Here is a 25,502-nt window from a genome sequence, read left to right as displayed (position 1 = left end):
GTTATATTCTTGTACATAGGAGCAGTATTATAGTTTTGTACATACAGTCAGTATTATAGTAGTTATATTCTTGTACATAGTAGCAGTATTATAGTAGTTATATTCTTGTACATAGGGGACAGTATTATAGTAGTTATATTCTTGTACATAGTAGCAGTATTATAGTAGTTATATTCTTGTACATAGGGGACAGTATTATAGTAGCTATATTCTTGTACATAGGGGCAGTATTATAGTAGATATACTTTAGAACATAGGAGACATAATTTCTGGGGAATTCTAAGTGACTGGGGGGTAAAGCTATATTACCATTCAATTACACAGACATCACCACTTTAATATTTGTAGAATGTGGATTTTTAGGACATTTTTTTTCAGTTCATATTGTTCTTTAATGAATGGACATAATAGAAATACAAAATAAAGATTTGTTACAGACAGGACACACAACATCTTCAAGTAGAAAATCACACATTTTATGGCAAAATCCTGTATAAATGTTTCGGCAGTGATATAGATCGTCCCTCATCTATACATTCCCGGTCATTATAGATGACACTGAGATGTTGTTCCATTTTATTTGCTGCCTTCTATCTTCTGACGTCTCTGAGATCTCCTGAGCTTGTTCCATAATTGCTTGTTCCCATAAACCCCACATGAAGAAGACTTCTCCTCTTCACTTCAGATCTTGGTTGGTCGACTCCATAGCGACAAATTTCATTTCGTTCTGGACAGTTCCGGAGGTCATGCTTCCATCCCTCAATTTATTCCGGAACATGAAAGGGAAGGCTTTCTTGAAGGACTTCCTGAAGCTGGCGCCCATGAACCCGTAGACAATGGGGTTTATGGACGAGTTGGCATAAGACATACAATTGGCCCAGGTTTTTATTTTATAGGTAGCATAGTTGGCTTGAAATCCAGGGTAGAATCCTTGGAAGAGGCTGAATAGCTGAATGGGGCCCCAGCAGACGGTGAAGAGCAGAACAATCACTATCACCATTTTGGATATTTTGCTCCTCATGGCGATGGTTCTCTCAGAGAGCAGCTGCACCTGGAAGGACGGAGAAAAGTTTCAGCATAATTTCTAACTATAATCTGTAGGTACGGTAAAACTTGGGCAACTATAAATGCTGTTCACTGACTTTAAGGTGCATCATATCTTATACTCAAGTCACAACCAGAGCTGCACTCATACTTCTACACCAGACATGGGGAAAGTGCGGCCCACAGGACACATCCGGCCCCCCAGCTGTTCCAGTGCAGCCCCCAGACCGAGACAGCCGAAGGGCTGAAAACAGTGGCCAACAGGTGGCGCCATTCGGCTGTTCTCCCCCCAACGTCCCAATGTCACCGTTATCTGGATCCTCAGGATGGAGGTATCGGTGAGTACAATGGTGGAGGATAGAGACGCCGACTCCTTCTTAAACCATTTGTGCGACCGAGACAGCAGACTCCATATCTCTACATCGCGTCTGCTGTGTGGAAAGTCAGTGCACACAGCAACGACTGAAGCAGCGGGGGTCTATGTGGGGGCTTGTACTGTATATACAGAGGCAATGTGGGGGCTCGTAATGTATGTACAGAGGCAATGTGGGGGCTCGTAATGTATATATAGAGGCAATGTGGGGGCCTGTACTGTATATATAGAGGCTATGTGGGGGCCTGTACTGTATATACAGAGGCTATGTGAGGGCTCGTACTGTATATACAGAGGCAATGTGGGGGCTTGTACTGTATATACAAAGGCTATGTGGGGGCTTGAACTGTATATACAGAGGCTATGTGGGGGCTTGTACTGTATATACAGAGGCTATGTGGGGGCTTGTACTGTATATACAGAGGCTATGTGGGGGCTTGTACTGTATATACAGAGGCTATGTGGGGGCTTGTACTGTATATACAGAGGCTATGTGAGGGCTTGTGCCGTATATATGGAGGCTATGTGGAGGCTCATAATGTATATATAGAGGCTATGTGGGGGTTCATACTGTATATGAGGGAAATCATATTGTATATAGGGTGGCTGTGTGGGGCCCGTACTGTATATAGGGGGCTGTGTGAGGGTTCATAGTGTATATACGGAGGCTATGTGGGAGCTCATACTGTATATAGGGGGGCTTTATCACAGTGTGTACGGTTGTGGTTATGGCTGGTTGTGTGCGGACTCATGCTCTATATAAGGGGTTGGGTGGGGACTCTTACCATATACAGGGGCTGGCTGTGTGGGGCTAATACTGTATATAGTTGTCTGTGTGCAGGCTCATACTGTATATAGGGGCTGTGTGGGGCTAATACTGTATATAGTCTGTGTGCAGGCTCATACTGTATATAGGGCGCTGTGTGCAGGCTCATACTGTATATAGGGTGCTGTGTGCAGGCTCATACTGTATATAGGGGCTGTGTGCAGGCTCATACTGTATATAGGGGCTGTGTGCAGGCTCATACTGTATATAGGGGCTGTGTGCATGCTCATACTGTATATAGGGGCTGTGTGCATGCTCATACTGTATATAGGGGCTGTGTGCAGGCTCATACTGTATATAGGGGCTGTGTGCGGGCTCATACTGTATATAGGGGGCTGTGTGCGGGCTCATACTGTATATAGGGGGCTGTGTGATGGCTCATACTCTATATAGGGGCTGTGTGCAGGCTCATACTGTATATAGGGGCTGTGTGCGGGCTCATACTGTATATAGGGGCTGTGTGCGGGCTCATACTGTATATAGGGGCTGTGTGCGGGCTCATACTGTATATAGGGGCTGTGTGCGGGCTCATACTGTATATAGGGGCTGTGTGCAGGCTCATACTGTATATAGGGGCTGTGTGCGGGCTCATACTGTATATAGGGGCTGTGTGCGGGCTCATACTGTATATAGGGGCTGTGTGCGGGCTCATACTGTATATAGGGGCTGTGTGCGGGCTCATACTGTATATAGGGGGCTGTGTGATGGCTCATACTCTATATAGGGGCTGTGTGCGGGCTCATACTGTATATAGGGGCTGTGTGCGGGCTCATACTGTATATAGGGGCTGTGTGCAGGCTCATACTGTATATAGGGGCTGTGTGATGGCTCATACTGTATATAGGGGCTGTGTGGGGCTAATACTGTATATAGTTGTCTGTGTGATGGCTCATACTGTATATAGGGACTGTGTGCATGCTCATACTGTATATAGGGCGCTGTGTGATGGCTCATACTCTATATAGGGGCTGTGTGCGGAATTCTGCTCAATATTAAGTGATACAATTATTATTAATATAAAATCATAATTATAATTAATTTGTAAATATTAATATTGTGCAGAATTAATTTCAGCCTATGGGTTCAGTCCTCCACATCAGCCACAGTCTCTCATGTGGCCACTCGGGGAAATGAATTGCCCACCCCTCGTGTACAGCATCAAAATCTATGAGATTGAATAGTTTAAGCATTACATCTCCAATAAATTGCAGGGGACAGCAGTAATGTGAGGTCAGAGCTACAGTGAACTGTAAATGCAGCTCTGGATGTGACTAGAGAATGCACAGCGTTGTGTAGTTTATGTAGCATTGGTCACACTGTCCCCCCTTGGTGCACAGTCACCTGATAGTTGTTGTCGATGGGCTCCACCACCGGTCGTCCGACCCTCTTCAGCATTAATGAGTAGCACAGACAGATGGTCAACAATGGCAGAAGGTAGACGGCGAGGAACTGGTAGAGGATGCAAGCCTTCTTCATGGCGTCTGATGGAAACTGCTCTATGCAGTAGGTTCTTGGCCCGTACCAGTAACCGTTCTGGATCTTTTGGTAAGGAATGATGGGAGTGGACAGCAGCAAGGACCCTGTGGGGGAAGACACGTCATATTGTGATATACAGTATATATAGTACCAGTCAGATGTTTGGACACACCTGTTCATGAAACGGTTTTCTTTATTCTTATTGGAATGTGGATATTGTTGATTCAGACTGAAGGCAGAAAAACCTCAAAGGAAGACATACGGTATGTAACCAAGGAGTTAAAAACAGGTGAAAGAATAAGTGTAAAACCTTATATTTATGTTATCCTAACGACAGCGTTATACCCCCTTGGCATTTTCTTAAGCGGTTTCATCAGGTCATCACTTGGAATGGCTTCCAATGAACAGGTCGTTTCGCCAACAGCTCATTTGTGGAATCACCGACTTTCAGATAGTGTTTGTGACCATCAGGTGTGTTTTGCAGAGGCAGTGTTAGTGCACAACCCCACACAGTGCTGAGGTCTATGCAACAACTATTCTAAGCCAGAACAAGGCAAGAATCACTCAACTAAAAAAAAGAAACAGCAGTTCATCATTTAAGACATGAAGGTAAGTCAATCCAAAAATTGCTAGAACCCCGAAGGTTCCTTATGTGTAACCATAGAAAAAATCAACTATTGTGATGAAACTATCTCTCCTTTGGACCTTCCAATAAAAGGAATTCCAATAATTACCTTTGCTGCAGAGGATAAGTTCATCAGAGTTAGCAGCTTCAAAAACCGCAAAAGACCAGCACCTCAGATATCAGCCCTTATAAATGATACAGTAGCAGACACATGTCAAGATATGTCCAGAAGAGAATCTGAAGCGCACACCTTTAGCTTTGAATTGAAGGAGAAGGATGGAGTGATGGGTCAGTGCATGGCCTCCACAATCAACGACGACCACCCAGTCAAGGTGGTTTGGGATGAGTTGAATGCTAAAAAGGGCTCAACACCTCTGGGATCTCCTTGAAGACTGTTGGAAGCCATTCCAGGTGATGACCTGATAAAGTTTTTAAGAGAATGCCAAGGGGGTGTAAAACTGTCATCAGAGTAAAAGGGGGGTAAATGAGGATCATTAGTTTTAACACCCTTTTTGGTTTGTTTCACACGTGTCTCTTTACTCCTTGTTTCCATGTTTTCCTCTGTGGGTTTGCTGCTTTCAGTCTGATACTACAATGTGCACATTCCAGTAAGAACAAAGAAAACCACTGATTGCGTGAACAGAACAGCTGTGTCCAAACTTTTGACTGTAATATAGACTGAAGGCATTACTGTCCAGAGTCTCCAGACACTACACTGAGAGACTGCATGGGAGGAAGAGACTTCACTCAATAACTCTATGAGCTCAAGAGACTGCACACAGTGACTGCACAGGAGGAAGAGACTGCACACAGCGACTGTACAGGAGGAAGAGACTGCACACAGCGACTGCACAGGAGGAAGATACTGCACGCAGCGACTGCACAGGAGGAAGAGACTGCACGCAGCGACTGCACAGGAGGAAGAGACTGCACGCAGCGACTGCACAGGAGGAAGAGACTGCACGCAGCGACTGCACAGGAGGAAGAGACTGCACGCAGCGACTGCACAGGAGGAAGAGACTGCACACAGTGACTGCACAGGTGAGAGAGACTGCACACAGTGACTGCACAGGTGAGAGAGACTGCACACAGTGACTGCACAGGAGAAAAAGAATGCACACAGCGACTGCACAGGAGGAAGAGACTGTACACAGTGACTGCACAGGAGGAAGAGACTGGACATAGTGACTGCACAGGAGGAAGAGACTGCACACAGTGACTGCACAGGAGGAAGAGATTGCACACAGTGGCTGCACAGGAGGAAGAGACTGCACACAGTGACTGCACAGGAGGAAGAGACTGCACACAGTGACTGCACAGGAGGAAGAGACTGCACACAGTGGCTGCACAGGAGGAAGAGACTGCACACAGTGACTGCACAGGAGGAAGAGACTGCACACAGTGACTGCACAGGAGGAAGAGACTGCACACAGTGACTGCAGAGGAGGAAGAGACTGGACACAGTGACTGCACAGGAGGAAGAGACTGCACACAGTGACTGCACAGGAGGAAGAGATTGCACACAGTGGCTGCACAGGAGGAAGAGACTGCACACAGTGACTGCACAGGAGGAAGAGACTGCACACAGTGACTGCACAGGAGGAAGAGACTGCACACAGTGGCTGCATAGGAGGAAGAGACTGCACACAGTGACTGCACAGGAGGAAGAGACTGCACACAGTGACTGCATAGGTGGAAGAGACTGCACATAGTGACTGCACAAAAGAAAGACACTGGACACAGTGACTGCACAGGAGGGAGAGACTGCACACAGTGGCTGCACAGGAGGGAGAGACTGCACACAGTGACTGCACAGGAGGAAGAGATTGCACACAGTGGCTGCACAGGAGGAAGAGACTGCACACAGTGACTGCACAGGAGGAAGAGACTGCACACAGTGGCTGCACAGGAGGAAGAGACTGCACACAGTGACTGCACAGGAGGAAGAGACTGCACACAGTGACTGCATAGGTGGAAGAGACTGCACACAGTGACTGCACAAGAGGAAGAGACTGGACACAGTGACTGCACAGGAGGGAGAGACTGGACATAGTGACTGCACAGGAGGAAGAGACTGCACACAGTGACTGCACAGGAGGAAGAGATTGCACACAGTGGCTGCACAGGAGGAAGAGACTGCACACAGTGACTGCACAGGAGGAAGAGACTGCACACAGTGACTGCACGGGAGGAAGAGACTGCACACAGTGACTGCATAGGTGGAAGAGACTGCACACAGTGACTGCACAAGAGGAAGAGACTGGACACAGTGACTGCACAGGAGGGAGAGACTGCACACAGTGGCTGCACAGGAGGAAGAGATTGCACACAGTGACTGCACAGGAAGGAGAGACTGCACACAGTGGCTGCACAGGAGGAAGAGATTGCACACAGTGACTGCACAGGAAGGAGAGACTGCACACAGTGGCTGCACAGGAGGAAGAGACTGCACACAGTGACTGCACAGGAAGGAGAGACTGCACACAGTGGCTGCACAGGAGGGAGAGACTGCACACAGTGACTGCACAGGAGGGAGAGACTGCACACAGTGACTGCACAGGAGGAAGAGACTGCACACAGTGACTGCACAGGAGGAAGAGATTGCACACAGTGACTGCACAGGAAGGAGAGACTGCACACAGTGGCTGCACAGGAGGAAGAGATTGCACACAGTGACTGCACAGGAAGGAGAGACTGCACACAGTGGCTGCACAGGAGGGAGAGACTGCACACAGTGGCTGCACAGGAGGGAGAGACTGCACACAGTGACTGCACAGGAGGGAGAGACTGCACACAGTGACTGCACAGGAGGAAGAGACTGCACACAGTGACTGCACAGGAGGAAGAGACTGCACACAGTGGCTGCACAGGAGGAAGAGACTGCACACAGTGGCTGTATGAGATCACACTTAGAGATGAGTAAATCCATTGTTGCACATCAGAATTTGTGCTGAATGTTTGGAGATCATTGGACCCAGGAGGTCACTCACTGATGCATCTTTCTGTGGCTGGTGACGGTCACTATCACGTCTTACCTATCCAGATGCAGATGCTGACTATCATGGCCACTTTGGGAGTGCGGTGCCGCAGTGACCTCAGTGGATACAGCGTAGCATAGCAGCGGTCCGCACTCATCGCTGTCAAAGTGATACACGTGGCCTGGACTGTGACCTGCGATCAGAGAAGAGACGGCGCGTTACATCCATGCGGTGAAGGGTCATGATCACGGCTGCTACAGCTTTACAGAGGACTCCACATCATACACTTTGACTTTATTTCTCTCCATGTTTATTATTTCTGCTTGCTGTTAGTGAATAGAAACATTCTTGGTTCCTTCGAGAGGCTGAAAACCTTTACAGTCGTAAGTTGTACCTGTACTTTCAGCATATTGTGCGCACATCAGTACAATAATAGAATATCAGAAACCTGTCAGCCATTATATTACACAATATTTTCTGTTGATGTCATTTCTCTTGTGGAGACTGGCGGTCTGGAGAGACGCGTGGCATGTCGGTCTCCGTGTGCGAGCCGCGGGGTCTCCGGACACATAGTGGGCATAGGATTTCTAGAAATCCCCTCCACTATGCTTTAACATCTGGACGATGCACAAGTACGGAGCGTCTGACCCCAGAGTTTACTGATCGTGGGCTCGGACTCTTAGAGAATAGCTTCATTATTTCTTGAAATCCAATATATGATATGGACACATCACCCCTCCGCCATCTTACCTGCTGCAGGTACGCCACAAACTTGCACATGAAGTCTCCAAACACCCAGCTGGGCAGAGGGTAGAGCGTTGCGGTGAAAGGCACGCAGCACACCAGGAACATGATGTCGGTGGAAGCCAGGTTAGCTGGGGATAGAGGAGCCATGAGAGTCCAATAATCCCAAATCTCCCCATGTCCGGTGCGTCCGAAGAGTCAGGCGGTCGTATAACTTGGACGAGGATCATAACGCAATGCTCGGACTGGCCGGCAGCTCTCCCGACCCGAGCGTGACACCATGTATTTCTATGTAACTGTCACTCTCGGGTTAGAAGAGCCGACAGCCAGTCCGAGCATTGCGTTACGATCCTCGTGCGAGTTATACGGCCGTCCGACTCGTCCCTTGGTTCTGATATACACTCAGTCCCATCTCATCACAGGCTGCATCTGCTGTACTGTCCATTATACTTTACACTGCAGCTCTGCTTCTGCAAAGTCAGAACATTGACGGATGATTACAGCAAGAATTAGGACGTGCAATCTACTCCAATATCTGTCAATCAAGGTAGTATTTCAGGCACAGTTTACACAGTTCTGTCACCCCCTTCATGATGCAGCGTGTGACACCATAATGTACAGTCACAATGGATCCACAGTAGAACCTGCAGACACGTATGGTTCTCTCATATCAGACACTTATATAAGAGTCAAAAATGGTAAATTCAGAACTTATAAAACTTTGTCACATGAAGGTGAAATTAGTTCTTACAGTGACTCTTGGTGCTTAGTGACGCCTAGTGGCAATATTAGAAACTGCACCTAATACTCGGAACCCTTCTAACAGTCTAGACATCTTTCTTTTAAAGGAAATCTGTCAGCAGGTTTTTGCCACTAATCTGAGATCAGCATAATATAGGGACAGAGACCCTGATTCCAGCTATGTGTGACTTACTGGGTTGGTTGCTGTAGCTTTGATAAAATCACTAGTAAACTTACTTCCATGCTGTCCTCCATATTCATGAGCTCTGTATAACCTCACCCCCACCACTGATTGGCAGCTTTCTGCCTATGCACAGTGTACACAGGAAGCTGTCAATCAGTGGTGTGCTCATCATTCTGAGCACTGCTACGTCTACAGCAGAGAAAATAGAGATTTTAGCAAAACTGCGGCAAGCAGCCCAGTAAGTCACACATCGGTGGAATCAGGGGCTATGCCCCTACTTTACACTGCTCTCAGATTAATGGGAAAAAACCTTATAACCGATTCCCTTTAAAGACCAGTGGTCAGGTCCAAATCTGCAAGTATCATGGAGATGAATGATAAAGGATGATCCTAGGATTTATCTGGGGTGACATTTATCTCTAGTATCGGCCATTTCAGACACTGACGTATCGGCAACATCCTGAAGGTTACCCGACAAAATGCTCATTAATCGAGTTAAATAATCTCTCGTGGATGCAGTCTATGGCTCTCTGTTATCAGCTATTTCAGGCTGGAGATACATTGAATATAGGACCAGTGAATGTAGTCTATTGCTCCCTGTTATCAGCCATTTCTGTCTGGAATGAGGTGATAACTGTAGGATAGGTTAATACAATCTATTGCTCCATGACCTGTGCACAGCTTTCCTGCTCCCCTTGCTAATCTACCTGGGCAGCGTCTCTGGACTCGGGTCTACAGTCTGTTCTTCCAGATGTTATGGGGGAATAGACTGAACCTAGCCAAGTGGGAGGTCACTTACCGCACGAGGAGACTAGGGGGGTTGAATATGGTGAACCCTGTGGTGTTCCTAGCGAACACCTTTTTTAAAGTTAACGTGGCAAAACCTCTGGAAAGAGAGCGCTCCTCCATGGGTATTCTCCTGCAAGGGATGGTTTCAGCCTTTCTTCCAGGAATGGGAGACAGGGGGAAGATTGATGGATCTTCGCACACCGCACGGGCATCTCCCGGCTTATGTTACCCCGGTTCTGAAAATGATGCGCCGGTGGGGTCTGGGAATGTGGGAGGTGAGGTCCCTCCCGAGGAAACTCCTCGACGTGTGGGTCTTGCTTTCGTATTTTCAGAAACCATTGGTCCTCAAGGACTGCTCGAGTCGGGATCTAGAGGTTGGCTGGAGTTTGTTAAATTCTAGCCGGATCCCCAAGAAGTATTGGGACTTGACTTGGCGCTGCTTCCAAGGTAAGTTGTATGTGAGGGACAATTTGTAGTACAGGAGCTCCGAGGACAGGAATTGTCCCCGTGAGGCTTGTGCTACCATGCTGGAAAGCATGGAGCACTTCCTGCTTCATTGTCCCTTTGATACAGAGGTGTACAACAGGGTGGGCGCTTCCATTGGTTGGCCGCGGCTGGCCACTCTGTCCTACGCCGAGTGGGCCTATGGAGCATTCAGAGCCCTCGGGAGAAGGGACCGAGCCACTTTATTCTTAGGGAGCGCAGTGGTCAGTTACTTCACGTAGAGCGCATGAGTTTTAGTTTCGACGCAGAGTAAAATCCTCTGTGTAGATGAAGTTTGTAGCAGCATCCTAGGTGCCCTTGTGGCGCCCCAGGGTCCTGGTCGTCACAGTGGTATTGCTTTCCTCCCGGGGAGAGTTATGCTACGTTTGGAGGCAAGGAAGGATAACTGCATCCAGCTATCACAAACATGCAACAGATTTCATACTCCAGGCCACCAGGAGGAGCTTCTGATCCTATTTATTAGGTGACTCCCCATATATATATAGCTGGTAGTCTGTAGGGAGAGTTAGAAAGTTCCAGACATCCGTCTGAGGAGGACAGAGGGTCCACGGAGCTGTGCATGCCCTAAGAGCTGCAGCTCCCAGAAAGAGACATTTGAAGGCTGAATTGTTTGCAGCGAGCGTGCAGGAGAGGAAGCACAGGAGAGGATATCAGAAGGGGACCAGCCCTGAGCAGGCTGCCTCCTTCTGAGGCGCAGAGACCGGTAGCCGGAACACCGAGGTTGTAAGGACCTCTATGACTTACATCAGAGACCGGCAGGACAGCTGAACTCTACGTTACCTGTTCGACCTAACACCCAGGAGACAAGATGACAACCTTAGAGGCATGCTAAAGTCCCTATAAACTCAAGTCACCAGTCAGGTATGTCCTATCCAATCCGTGGGACAGAGAGAGATAACATCTGTGAGGACCTTATGAGAAGCTTAGCAGTAAGGGACTACACCACCACGGCGCTAGAGGAAGGGCATTTATTCTCCACCTGGACAAGGGAACTCTGGATTTGCCTCCAAACCGGCCGGACTCTGCCTGCCCTGTGGTTTGGTGCTCTGGACTGTGGATGCTGAAGTCTTCAGTAAAGGTAAAGAGACTGCAACCTTGTGTCCTCGTTCTTCTCTGCGCCACTCACCATTCATCATCTATACGTCGGGAAGCCCTGGGGATATACTTCACCTGTGGGAAGGTATACCATCTAGCTGCCATAACATCACCCCAGCGGACCCCTTAAAGCATCGTTGGTCACCCTGACCGAATACCACTGGTGGCGTCACGAACATAAACTTTATCCCTTTAAAGACCTTTTCCCTTTTATATGGGCGCCCAGGGCCACGGACCGGGTCGCAGCCACCGTGACATCCCCCTGTGAACACCGGACCCGGTACCGAGTACCCCACGGCCCTGGCGGGCGACTCACCCTGGTGAAGGTGCGTTCTCTGGAGTGTGGGGGGACTGGGTGCCCGGAGGGCGGCCCATCTCTGGAGGGGTTTCTCCTTCGGGGTGCCTTAGTCCATTAGTACTCCTATATCCTGGTGGCAGGATGATGTCTTTACACCCTAGATTTTTGTTTTGTATTTCTGTTCCCTGAACTAGAAGGTTTGCAGGCATCGAACTTGAGCCTCGGGTGGTGAGAATGTAGGTTGTGTTCTGTGATGTTGGTTTATGTATATATTGTATATAATGTATTGTATGTATTGTATATATTGTATATATTGTGTATAATAGAGGGTCTTAGGTTGGGCGGGGGGATTGGGGGGTTCAACAACGGTGATAAGAGACTGATCTGGCCTGGCCCAGGTCCCACCTGGGGAAAAAATTTGGGGCCTGATCCTAGCTCGGATAATTCCTGAACTTTGTGGCCAGAGCTGGATCAGGGGTGGCGGGATAGTTAGTGTAGGTGTGTGTTTATATATATATTTAAAAAATAAAATAAAATGAAATAATGGAAAAAGGAAAAAAAAAATAATTGCAAAAAATTTTTATTTTTGTACACTGTATTGTGTTTAGGTTTGTTGTAGGGTGAATGTGGTGGTGTAAAGGGGTGGCTGTAAGGTGAGGCAGTGGGACCAGAAGGGTTTTGTTGTGTTTGTGGTTTAGTGTTATATGTTTATAGTGTATATATTGTGTATAATGTTGTATATAGGACGATGTGAATGTAGTTGGGATTGTATATAGTAGCATGAATGAAGCTGGGCCGGGGGTCTTACATGATTTTATACTATTTATTATGTATTATTTTACTGGGGTGTTCATGTAGTTATAGTTATTGTTATTTTGGGTTTTTTTCTTTGTTTTATTTGAATTTTTCTTTCCTGTCCATGATTTGTAGGTCATGAATTTTCTCCATTATATTTCAGTTTCTGGTTTATTTCTTTGTGATCTGTGTTGTGTTTTGTCGTCTGATTGGAGTTTTGTTCTTATGTTTTGTTCTGTTGTGTTTTATTTGTAATGTATCATAGTTATTGTCGAGTGAAGTATTTTTTATTTAATAAAAGACCTACAATCTATTGCTCCCTGTTTTCAGCCATTTCAACTTCCTGTTCGGACAAAGAAAAAAGTCCTGTTCATTTACAGCAAGTTGACGTCTTAAAAATGGTGACTCACGAGTTTCTTAGAAAGTTGCAGCAGAATAACAATGAAAGGTTTATTTACAGACTTTTTTTTTATATGTATTATGGCACATGTGAGAAATAACGGGGGTCTATCTATAGCGCTCCCTCAAAAAGAGCCGGGGACATTGGACTTTCTGTAATGCTTTACCTGCTGAGAAAACTAATCAATGAAGGACATTTTAGCAATGGAGGGATTTTTTTTGTGGACGTTGGCATGAGTCAATGTGACAAATAATGTAATATACTTTCACACGTCCAAACTTTGAAAGTTAGGAAATTGGAAGCCATACTGTGCAGTGTGCCGAGGCAGCTTTTACTTTGTTCTACGCCATTACCCTAACGTGACCCAGTCTTGTAAATGTGCTCACATAGAAATATGACTCCTACTAAAGCCAAGCAGTGTTCCCACACAGTATGATGCCCCCACATAGTACATGGCCCCCCGAACAAGCAAAGATGCCTCCACAGTTTCACCACACAACATAATCACCCCACAGCTGCCCACACACAGTATGATGCTCCCATAGTCCCCTACACACAGTATGATGCCACCAAAACCCTCCACACACAGTATGATGCCACCAAAACCCTCCACACACAGTATGATGCTCCCATAGCCCCCACACACAGTATGATGCCGTCAAAGCCCTCCACACGCAGTTATAATCCCACAGCCCCCCCACACAGTATAATGCCATCAAAGCCCTCCACACACAGTATGATGCTCCCATAGCCCTCGACATACAGTATGATGTTCCCATAGCCCACCACACACAGTATGATGCCATCAAAGCCCTCCACATGCAGAGTGATAATCCCACAGCCCCCCACACAGTATAATGCCATCAAAGTCCTCCACATACAGAATGATGCTCCCTTAGCCCTCCACATACAGTATAATGCCATCAAAGCCCCCCAAACACACAGTATGATGCTCCCATAGCCCACACACACAATATGATGCTACCAAAGCCCTCCACACACAGTATGATGCTCCCATAGCCCACACACACAGTATGATGCCGCCAAAGTCCTCCACATACAGTATGATGCCCCCATAGTCCTCCACACACAGTATAATGCTCCCATAGCCCTCCACATACAGTATGATGCCCACATAGCCCTCCACACAAAGTATGACGCTCCCATAGCCCTCCACGCACCGTATGATTCTCCCATAGCCCACCACACACAGTATGATGCCATCAAAGCCCTCCACATACAGTATGATGCCCCCATAGCCCTCCACACACAGTATGATGCCCCCATAGCCCTCCACACACAGTATGATGCTCCCATAGCCCCCACACACAGTATGATGCCATCAAAGCCCTCCACACACAGTATGATGCTCCCATAGCCCACCACACACAGTATGATGTTCCCATAGCCCCCAAACACAGTATGATGCCCCCATAGCCCTCCACACACAGTATGATGCCCCCATAGCCCTCCACACACAGTATGATGCTCCCATAGCCCACACACACAGTATGATGCCACCAAAGCCCTCCACATACAGTATGGTGCTCCCATAGCCCACTACACACAGTATAATGTTCCCATAACACACACACAGTATGATGCCACCAAAGCCCTCCACGTACAGTATGATGCTCCCATAGCCCCAACACACAGTATGATGCCATCAAAGCCCTCCACACACAGTATGATGCTCCCATAGCCCACCACACACAGTATGATGTTCCCATAGCCCCCAAACACAGTATGATGCCCCCATAGCCCTCCACACACAGTATGATGCCCCCATAGCCCTCCACACACAATATGATGCTCCCATAGCCCACACACACAGTATGATGCCCCCATAGCCCTCCACACACAGTATGATGCTCCCATAGCTCTCCACACTGTTATGGCTGGCAATCAGGCAACACAGCGTGCAGTAATCAGCGCACATACAGAGATCTGGCAATAACCAAAAACAATAGGACGAGCTCTGAGACGTGGAATCTCTGTAGACTGCAGTACCTGATCTATCCTCACACAACTATAAGCAGCAGTGGATTGCGCCTAACAACTACCTATGCAACTCGGCACTGCCTGAGGAGCTGACTAGCCTGAAGATAGAAATACAAGCCTGACTTACCTCAGAGAAATACCCCAAAGGAATAGGCAGCCCCCACATATAATGACTGTTAGCAAGATGAAAAGACAAACGTAGGAATGAAATAGATTCAGCAAAGTGAGGCCCGATATTCTAGACAGAGCGAGGATAGCAAAGAGAACTATGCAGTCTACAAAAAACCCTAAAACGAAAACCACGCAAAGGGGCAAAAAGACCCACCGTGCCGAACTAACAGCACGGCGGTGCACCCCTCTGCTTCTCAGAGCTTCCAGCAAAAGACAATAGCAAGCTGGACAGAAAAAAACAGAAAACAAACTAGAAGCACTTATCTAGCAGAGCAGCAGGCCCAAGGAAAGATGCAGTAGCTCAGATCCAACACTGGAACATTGACAAGGAGCAAGGAAGACAGACTCAGGTGGAGCTAAATAGCAAGGCAGCCAACGAGCTCACCAAAACACCTGAGGGAGGAAGCCCAGAGACTGCAATACCACTTGTGACCACAGAAGTGAACTCAGCCACAGAATTCACAACAGTACCCCCCCCTTGAGGAGGGGTCACCGAACCCTCACCAGAACCCCCAGGCCGACCAGGATGAGCCACATGAAAGGCACGAACAAGATCTGGGGCATGGACATCAGAGGCAAAAACCCAGGAATTATCTTCCTGAGCATAACCCTTCCATTTGACCAGATACTGGAGTTTCCGTCTAGAGACACGAGAATCCAAAATCTTCTCCACAATATACTCCAATTCCCCCTCCACCAAAACAGGGGCAGGAGGCTCCACAGATGGAACCATAGGTGCCACGTATCTCCTCAACAACGACCTATGGAATACATTATGTATGGAAAAGGAGTCTGGGAGGGTCAGACGAAAAGACACCGGATTGAGAATCTCAGAAATCCTATACGGACCAATAAAACGAGGTTTAAATTTAGGAGAGGAAACCTTCATAGGAATATGACGAGAAGATAACCAAACCAAATCCCCAACACGAAGTCGGGGTCCCACACGGCGTCTGCGATTAGCGAAAAGCTGAGCCTTCTCCTGGGACAAGGTCAAATTGTCCACTACCTGAGTCCAGATCTGCTGCAACCTGTCCACCACAGAATCCACACCAGGACAGTCCGAAGACTCAACCTGTCCTGAAGAGAAACGAGGATGGAACCCAGAATTGCAGAAAAATGGAGAGACCAAGGTAGCCGAGCTGGCCCGATTATTAAGGGCGAACTCAGCCAACGGCAAAAATGACACCCAATCATCCTGGTCAGCGGAAACAAAACATCTCAGATATGTTTCCAAGGTCTGATTGGTTCGTTCGGTCTGGCCATTAGTCTGAGGATGGAAGGCCGAGGAGAAAGATAGGTCAATGCCCATCCTACCACAAAAGGCTCGCCAGAACCTCGAGACAAACTGGGAACCTCTGTCAGAAACAATATTCTCAGGAATGCCATGTAAACGAACCACATGCTGGAAGAACAAAGGCACCAAATCAGAGGAGGAAGGCAATTTAACCAAGGGCACCAGATGGACCATTTTAGAAAAGCGATCACAGACCACCCAAATGACCGACATTTTTTGAGAAACGGGAAGGTCAGAAATGAAATCCATCGAAATATGTGTCCAAGGCCTCTTCGGGACCGGCAAGGGCAAAAGCAACCCACTGGCACGTGAACAGCAGGGCTTAGCCCTAGCACAAATTCCACAGGACTGCACAAAAGCACGCACATCCCGTGACAGAGATGGCCACCAGAAGGATCTAGCAACCAACTCCCTGGTACCAAAGATTCCTGGATGACCGGCCAGCACCGAACAATGAAGTTCAGAGATAACTTTACTAGTCCACCTATCAGGGACGAACAGTTTCTCGGCCGGACAACGATCAGGTTTATTAGCCTGAAATTTCTGCAACACTCTCCGCAAATCAGGGGAGATGGCAGACACAATGACTCCTTCCTTGAGGATACTCGCCGGCTCAGATAACCCCGGAGAGTCGGGCACAAAACTCCTAGACAGAGCATCCGCCTTCACATTTTTAGAGCCCGGAAGGTATGAAATCACAAAATCAAAACGAGCAAAAAATAACGACCAACGGGCCTGTCTAGGATTCAAGCGCTTGGCAGACTCGAGATAAGTCAAGTTCTTATGATCAGTCAATACCACCACGCGATGCTTAGCACCCTCAAGCCAATGACGCCACTCCTCGAATGCCCACTTCATGGCCAGCAACTCTCGGTTGCCCACATCATAATTACGCTCAGCAGCAGAAAATTTCCTGGAAAAGAAAGCACATGGTTTGAACACTGAGCAACCAGAACCTCTCTGTGACAAAACCGCCCCTGCACCAATCTCAGAAGCATCAACCTCGACCTGGAACGGAAGAGAAACATCAGGTTGACACAACACAGGGGCACAGCAAAAACGACGCTTCAACTCCTGAAAAGCTTCCACGGCAGCAGAAGACCAATTAACCAAATCAGCACCCTTCTTGGTCAAATCGGTCAATGGTCTGGCAATGCTAGAAAAAATACAGATGAAGCGACGATAAAAATTAGCAAAGCCCAGGAATTTCTGCAGACTTTTTAGAGATGTCGGCTGAGTCCAATCCTGGATGGCCTGAACCTTAACCGGATCCATCTCGATAGTAGAAGGGGAAAAGATGAACCCCAAAAATGAAACTTTCTGCACACCGAAGAGACACTTTGATCCCTTCACGAACAAGGAATTAGCACGCAGTACCTGGAAAACCATTCTGACTTGCTTCACATGAGACTCCCAATCATCTGAGAAGATCAAAATGTCATCCAAGTAAACAATCAAGAATTTATCCAGATACTCACGGAAAATGTCATGCATAAAAGACTGAAAAACAGATGGAGCATTGGCAAGTCCGAACGGCATCACCAGATACTCAAAATGACCCTCGGGCGTATTAAATGCCGTTTTCCATTCATCTCCCTGCCTGATTCTCACCAGATTATACGCACCACGAAGATCAATCTTAGTAAACCAACTAGCCCCCTTAATCCGAGCAAACAAGTCAGAAATCAATGGCAAGGGATACTGAAACTTAACAGTGATCTTATTAAGAAGGCGGTAATCAATACACGGTCTCAGCGAACCATCCTTCTTGGCTACAAAAAAGAACCCTGCTCCCAATGGTGACGACGATGGGCGAATATGTCCCTTCTCCAGGGACTCCTTCACATAACTGCGCATAGCGGTGTGTTCAGGTACGGACAAATTAAATAAACGACCCTTAGGGAATTTACTACCAGGAATCAAATCGATAGCACAATCACAATTCCTATGCGGAGGTAGGGCATCAGACTTGGACCCTTCAAATACATCCTGAAAGTCCGACAAGAACTCTGGGATGTCAGAAGGAATGGATGACGAAATAGACAAAAATGGAACATCACCATGTACTCCCTGACAACCCCAGCTGGTTACCGACATAGAGTTCCAATCCAATACTGGATTATGGGTTTGTAGCCATGGCAACCCCAACACGACCACATCATGCAAATTATGCAGTACCAGAAAGCGAATAACTTCCTGATGTGCAGGAGCCATGCACATGGTCAGCTGGGCCCAGTACTGAGGCTTATTCTTGGCCAAAGGTGTAGCATCAATTCCTCTCAACGGAATAGGACACCGCAAAGGCTCCAAGAAAAATCCACAACGTTTAGCATAATCCAAATCCATCAGATTCAGGGCAGCGCCTGAATCCACAAACGCCATGACAGAATACGATGACAAAGAGCACATTAAGGTAATGGACAAAAGGAATTTGGACTGTACAGTACCAATAACGGCAGAGCTATCGAACCGCCTAGTGCGTTTAGGACAATTAGAAATAGCATGAGTAGAATCACCACAATAGAAACACAGTCTGTTCAGACGTCTGTGTTCTTGCCGTTCTACTTTAGTCATAGTCCTGTCGCACTGCATAGGCTCAGGTTTACTCTCAGGCAGTACCGCCAGATGGTGCACAGATTTACGCTCGCGCAAGCGACGACCGATCTGAATGGCCAAAGACATAGACTCATTCAAACCAGCAGGCATATGAAATCCCACCATTACATCCTTAAGAGCTTCAGAGAGACCCTTTCTGAACAAAGCCGCTAGTGCAGATTCATTCCACAGAGTGAGTACTGACCATTTCCTAAATTTTTGACAATATACTTCTACATCATCCTGACCCTGGCATAAAGCCAGCAGATTTTGCTCAGCCTGATCCACTGAATTAGGCTCATCGTAAAGCAATCCGAGCGCCAGGAAAAATGCATCAACATTACTCAATGCAGAATCTCCTGGTGCAAGAGAAAACGCCCAGTCCTGTGGGTCGCCGCGCAAAAAAGAAATAATAATCAAAACCTGTTGAATAGGATTACCAGAAGAATGAAGTTTCAAGGCCAAAAATAGCTTACAATTATTTCTGAAGCTCAGGAACTTAGTTCTGTCACCAAAAAACAAATCAGGAATCGGAATTCTTGGTTCTAGCATCGATTTCTGATCAATAGTATCTTGAATCTTTTGTACATTTACAACGAGATTATCCATTGAGGAGCACAGAGCCTGAATATCCATGTCCACAGCTGTGTCCTGAAGCACTCTAATGTCTAGGGGAAAAAAAAGACTGAAGACAGAGCTAAGAAAAAAAAATGATGTCAGGATTTCTTTTTTCCCTCTATTGGGAATCATTGGTGTGGCTCCTTGTACTGTTATGGCTGGCAATCAGGCAACACAGCGTGCAGTAATCAGCGCACATACAGAGATCTGGCAATAACCAAAAACAATAGGACGAGCTCTGAGACGTGGAATCTCTGTAGACTGCAGTACCTGATCTATCCTCACACAACTATAAGCAGCAGTGGATTGCGCCTAACAACTACCTATGCAACTCGGCACTGCCTGAGGAGCTGACTAGCTTGAAGATAGAAATACAAGCCTGACTTACCTCAGAGAAATACCCCAAAGGAATAGGCAGCCCCCCACATATAATGACTGTTAGCAAGATGAAAAGACAAACGTAGGAATGAAATAGATTCAGCAAAGTGAGGCCCGATATTCTAGACAGAGCGAGGATAGCAAAGAGAACTATGCAGTCTACAAAAAACCCTAAAACGAAAACCACGCAAAGGGGCAAAAAGACCCACCGTGCCGAACTAACAGCACGGCGGTGCACCCCTCTGCTTCTCAGAGCTTCCAGCAAAAGACAATAGCAAGCTGGACAGAAAAAAACAGAAAACAAACTAGAAGCACTTATCTAGCAGAGCAGCAGGCCCAAGGAAAGATGCAGTAGCTCAGATCCAACACTGGAACATTGACAAGGAGCAAGGAAGACAGACTCAGGTGGAGCTAAATAGCAAGGCAGCCAACGAGCTCACCAAAACACCTGAGGGAGGAAGCCCAGAGACTGCAATACCACTTGTGACCACAGAAGTGAACTCAGCCACAGAATTCACAACACCACACACAGTATGATGCCACCAAAGCCCTCCACATACAGTATGATGCTCCCATAGCCCTCACACACAGTATGATGCCCCCATAGCCCTCCACACACAGTATGATGCTCCCATAGCCCTCACACACAGTATGATGCCACCAAAGCCCTCCACATACAGTATGATGCTCCCATAGCCCCACACACAGTATGATGCCACCAAAGCCCTCCACATACAGTATGATGCTCCCATAGCCCCACACACACACAGTATGATGCTCCCATAGCCCTCACACACAGTATGATGCCGCCATAGCCCTCCACACACAGTATGATGCTCCCATAGCCCTCACACACAGTATGATGCCACCAAAGCCCTCCACACACAGTATGATGCTCCCATAGCCCTCCACACACAGTATGATGCTCCCATAGTCCCCCACACACAGTATGATGCTCCCATAGCCCCACACACACAGTATGATGCTCCCATAGCCCTCCACACACAGTATGATGCTCCCATAGTCCCCCACACACAGTATGATGCTCCCATAGTCCCCCACACACAGTATGATGCCACCAAAGCCCTCCACATACAGTATGATGCCACCAAAGCCCTCCACATACAGTATGATGCTCCTATAGCCTCACACACACAGTATGATGCCACCAAAGCCTTCCACACATAGTATGATGCCACCACAGCCCACCACATACAGTATTATGCCCTTATAGCCCCCAAACACAGTATGATGCCCCCATAGCCCTCAACACACAGTATGATGCTCCCATAGCCTCACACACACAGTATGATTACACCAAAGCCCTCCACTCATATTATGTCCCTAGTCCTGCCACAGTCTCTCTTGCAGAGCATGAGGGTGGAGGGCACAGATACCTACCACAAACTCTCGAACAGCTCCCAAAGTTCACCAGGAGGGTTGGGAAGTATACGCTTCATATCTGTCAATAAAAAAGTAGATGGCGTAGAGTTTTGAAACTGAACGTTATACAGGGTGTATAGTGTATGCAGTATACGGAGTGCTGTATATGGTGTAGTATATAGAGTGTTTTATATAGAGGGTATAATACTGTATATCTATATGACTGGAGCAGTAACAGTCACATCAGCTTGTCCCATCTCTAGCCAGTCACTGAGCGCAGTGCTCGTGCAGAGGTCGATGGCACGCGACCCAACACTCAGTGACTGGCTAGAGCAGTGCCACGCGCTGTGGACGTGACATCACAACACCAGGACTGCAGCAGAAGCAGAAGCCGGCACTGGGTCCTGGTGGGGCGATTACCTGATGAGTTTGTTATGTACTTTACACACTTTGGGGACCACATTACTGAAAGGGGTACAGAACAACTTGAAGGTGATGGGAGACAGATATAAACGTGTGGCAGATAAAAAGCGTATGACAGGTCCTTACCTTTGTGTGAATGACTATGTGTGGTTGTCCACCGAAAACATCAAGATGAAATTTCCTTCCTGGAAACTGGGTCCCATTTTCATTGGTCCGTATAAGGTGGTCACCGTCGTTCCCGCCAGTACCAGGTGCATTGGAAAGCTTATGGTCCGGAGGAAAGAATGTGGGTACGGCATCGAAGTTAATGCCGGTAGATTGGTTCGTTGTTAGAACTTTTCCCACGGCGTTTGCATTGACGTAATTGAGATGAAAGGAGTTTATTAGCTCTGAACTCTGATGACCTTTCTGATGGCACCGTGAGAACTTTCTCACTCACCCAATCCCATTAGTGAGGGTCAGCTTTATCATGTCACCGCAAATCACTTTGCTGAGCAAGCACGGCGCAGCTCAGTGTCTCTGCTGGATGGCAGGCTGTATTGTCGCATCATGCAACAATGAAGCCTGCCATCTAGATGTAGCAGAGCTAGACGCTTCAGCGTACAATTGGATTATTATCTCCATGTCAGGGACAGGTGTACCTCTAGGGGTGAAAGCAATTACAAAATGCAGAAGTGAGCAAAATAGCCAAAAAGGATGAGAACAGAGAAATGGTATGTGGTCATCCCCTGCAGAACCACTCCTAGGTGATAAAAATTGCATAGTATGCTCATCAAAAACGCATGTCCCACTTTCCTGGACTGATATCGGACCTTTTTGTTTTACGTTTACGGGTATGAACCCATACTCCCATTTTCTGCACAGGACACTTATATGAAGTCATGTGATCAGCTATAGAAGAAAACTTGAGATTCCTTAAAGGCCCATACACGCAGTGCAGCGAATAATAGCATTATTATAGTGCACTCATATTCCTTTATACTTTAGAATATAAAACCCATCAGGATGATTCACGGACTTGTCGCAAACTAACACACATACAACATAGACTTACACCCTTGCCACATGAGCTTACAGGCTACTAGCCGTCCAACATAATGTGTATCTATTTTTAGAGGATTATAGTGATTACGGGGGAAGGGAGTATTCAGGACTCGTTCCGGAATTTTGCAATCAACTTCTCCTTAGACTGACATGGTGGATAACGGTCCGTTCTATTGTATTTTCCTGTCCTACAATTATCTTCTTTCGAGCCTTTTCAGATCACAGTTTTATGATCCATGCACATTTCCACCATCCAGCCACATACGTAAAAGGCTCTGACTGTAGTGCTGCCCCCTGTACTCTGCTGCCCCTAAGCACCTGCCTTCATGGGTTTGATGGAAAATGCAGCCCTCCCCCAACTGATAACAGGGAGCAATAGATTGTTTTCATTTGGTCCTACAGTCATCCGTTCTGAAAATGCCGATCACAGATGACAATAGCTTACATGGACCTGTCGACCTTTCCTCAGCTTGAAATGGTTGATAACAGGAAATAATACATTGTTTGCACCATTAATCAGCCTCAGCCTCTTCCAAACTTAAAATGAGTGATAACAGAGAGCAATAGCTTACATCTGAAATCGCAGCTCTGGAGATGAGATGCTGAATCTTGGTCAGAAGCATCTATGTCATGTAAACCCGACACATGGTAACATAAGGGGCCGGTACCCCGACCCATGAGACAGGTTCTACACCAAGCTGAGGGGAGGCACTTACCTATGTAGAAGTTGGTGGCCGTTCTCATTTGTCTGTGCTTGGAAATGACATAAATGACAAGAGAATTCCCAATCAATCCCACCAACATAAGGAGGGCAAAAAACAGGGGCACCAGCCAAGCATCTGTCAGAAATGGTGGGGGTCCGGTCTCTGTCTGGTTCACCAGGGACTCGTTGGTTTTGCTCTCATTCCACAGGACACTATCATTCATGTACTCCCATGGTAGGTTCAACATCTCATTTACCATATCCTCCCCCAGCGCCATTAACAGACCGGCACAGAACCAATCCAGAAATTACCCTGTAAATCCAAGAACAAGACTGGCGGAAGAGGTCACTGAAAACTCCACCGGTCCCCAGAAATGAAAATCTGAGTGTTAGCTATGAGCCTCCAAGGATGTCTCAGTGACTGGACCTTATCTCCAGTAGATTTCTCAATGACTGGACCTTATCTCCAGTAGATGTCTCAATGACTGGACCTTATCTCCAGTATATTTCTCAATGACTGGACCTTATCTCCAGTAGATGTCTTATTGGCCGGACTTTATCTGTAGATATCTCAATAACTGGAAAAAATCACTTATAGATATTTCAATGACAGGACCTCATCTTCTGTGGATGTCTCAGAGACTGGACCTCATCTGTAGATGTCTTACTGAATGGAACTCATCACATTTAGATGTCTCAGTGACAAAAGGTCATCTTCTGTAGCTGTCTCAATGACTGGACCTCTTCTTTTGAAGATATCTCAATGACTAGACCTCCTCTTCTGTGGATATCTCATTGACAGGATCTCATCTTCTGGGGATGTTTCAGAGATTGGATCTCATCTGTAGATGTCTCACTGAATGGAGATCAACATCAGTAGCAGTCTGAGTGACAAAAGGTCATCTTCTGTTGATTTCTCAATGACTGGACACCATCTTCTCTTTACGTCTCAATGACTGAACCTCATCTTATGTGGATGTCTGAGAGACTGGACCTCATCAGTAAATGTCTCATTAAATGGAACTCAAGACCTGTAGATGGCTCAGTGTCCAAAGGTTATCTTCTGCAGATGTATCAATGACTGGATCTCATCTTCTCTAGACATTTCAGTGACAGGAATTCATTCACTGTAGATGTTTTAGAGACAAGACATCACCTGTAGACTCAACCTCACCTCTTGTAGATGTCTTACAGACTGGACTTTATCTCCTGTGGATGTCTCAGAGGCTGGACCTTAGCTACTGATGATGCCTCAACAATTAGACCTTATTTCCTGATGATGTCTCAATGATTAGACCTTATCTACTGTTAATGTCTCAATTACTGGACCACATCTGTAGGTGGCTTAGAGACTTGACCTCATCTGTAAATGTCTCAATGACTGGATTATCTGTAGATGTCTCAATGACTGGACCTCATCTGTAGATGTTTCATAGACTTGACCTCATCTGTAGATGTTTCATAGACTTGACCTCATCTGTAGATGTCTCAATCACTGGATTATCTGTAGCTGTCTCAATCACTGGATTATCTGTAGATGTCTCAATAACTGGACCTTATTTGTAGATGTCTCAATTCCTTGTCCCCATCTCCTGTGCGGGCTCTCCTCCTGGGCACAGCTCCATCACTTCCTCTAGGTTTCTTGGGTCCTTCTTCTCCGATGTGACAACTCTGCAATGTTTTATAGTGTGAGACACACGTGTGTTGTAAGCAGAACGATGCAGCCTCGTATACAGTTTCCAAGCAACAAACCCCGTCCTGATGGATGCTCTGCGCCTTGATAGGACATCGCTCCGCTCTGTGAGAGCGTCACCAGTGAAGGCGAGACATCCAATCATTGGTGGGAGGACGCTCACAATACAACATTATTTTGTAGGAACACAATTAAGCCGTCTGCATCCCCACCGGCCCCTCACAAATCCCAGCACCGGAGTCTCACATAAATCTTAAAAGGGATTGTTGCAATAACAAGTTTCATTGTCTTATAATGAAAAGTTCTGTAACTTTCTAAAATGCT

General features: G+C 46.9%; 1 protein-coding gene across 1 annotated transcript; it reads right to left on the bottom strand.

The window, feature by feature from the left end:
* Positions 1-367: 367 nt before the first annotated feature.
* Positions 368-25,232, bottom strand: LOC138648368 (G-protein coupled receptor 54-like). The gene is made up of 5 exons (XM_069738032.1): positions 23,499-25,232; positions 8,073-8,197; positions 7,380-7,515; positions 3,585-3,823; positions 368-1,051 (listed from the first exon to the last, which is right to left on the bottom strand). Exons 1-5 carry the CDS (start codon positions 23,761-23,763, stop codon positions 677-679), a joined length of 1,140 nt encoding a protein of 379 aa, XP_069594133.1. The 5' UTR covers positions 23,764-25,232; the 3' UTR covers positions 368-676.
* Positions 25,233-25,502: the final 270 nt, after the last annotated feature.

This window comes from Ranitomeya imitator, chromosome 8, assembly GCF_032444005.1.
Source record: "Ranitomeya imitator isolate aRanImi1 chromosome 8, aRanImi1.pri, whole genome shotgun sequence".
NCBI lineage: Eukaryota > Metazoa > Chordata > Amphibia > Anura > Dendrobatidae > Ranitomeya > Ranitomeya imitator.
This window is presented reverse-complemented; position numbering and strand designations above follow the sequence as displayed.

Excerpts from the sequence above, each read along its gene's own strand:
- LOC138648368 (XM_069738032.1), bottom strand. The coding sequence starts at position 23,763 with ATGGCGCTGGGGGAGGATATGGTAAATGAGATGTTGAACCTACCATGG. Across the intron at positions 3,824-7,379 it reads CAGCATCTGCATCTGGATAG|GGTCCTTGCTGCTGTCCACT; the intron begins GTAAGACGTGAT and ends CTTCCCCCACAG. Across the intron at positions 1,052-3,584 it reads CCATCGACAACAACTATCAG|GTGCAGCTGCTCTCTGAGAG; the intron begins GTGACTGTGCAC and ends CCGTCCTTCCAG.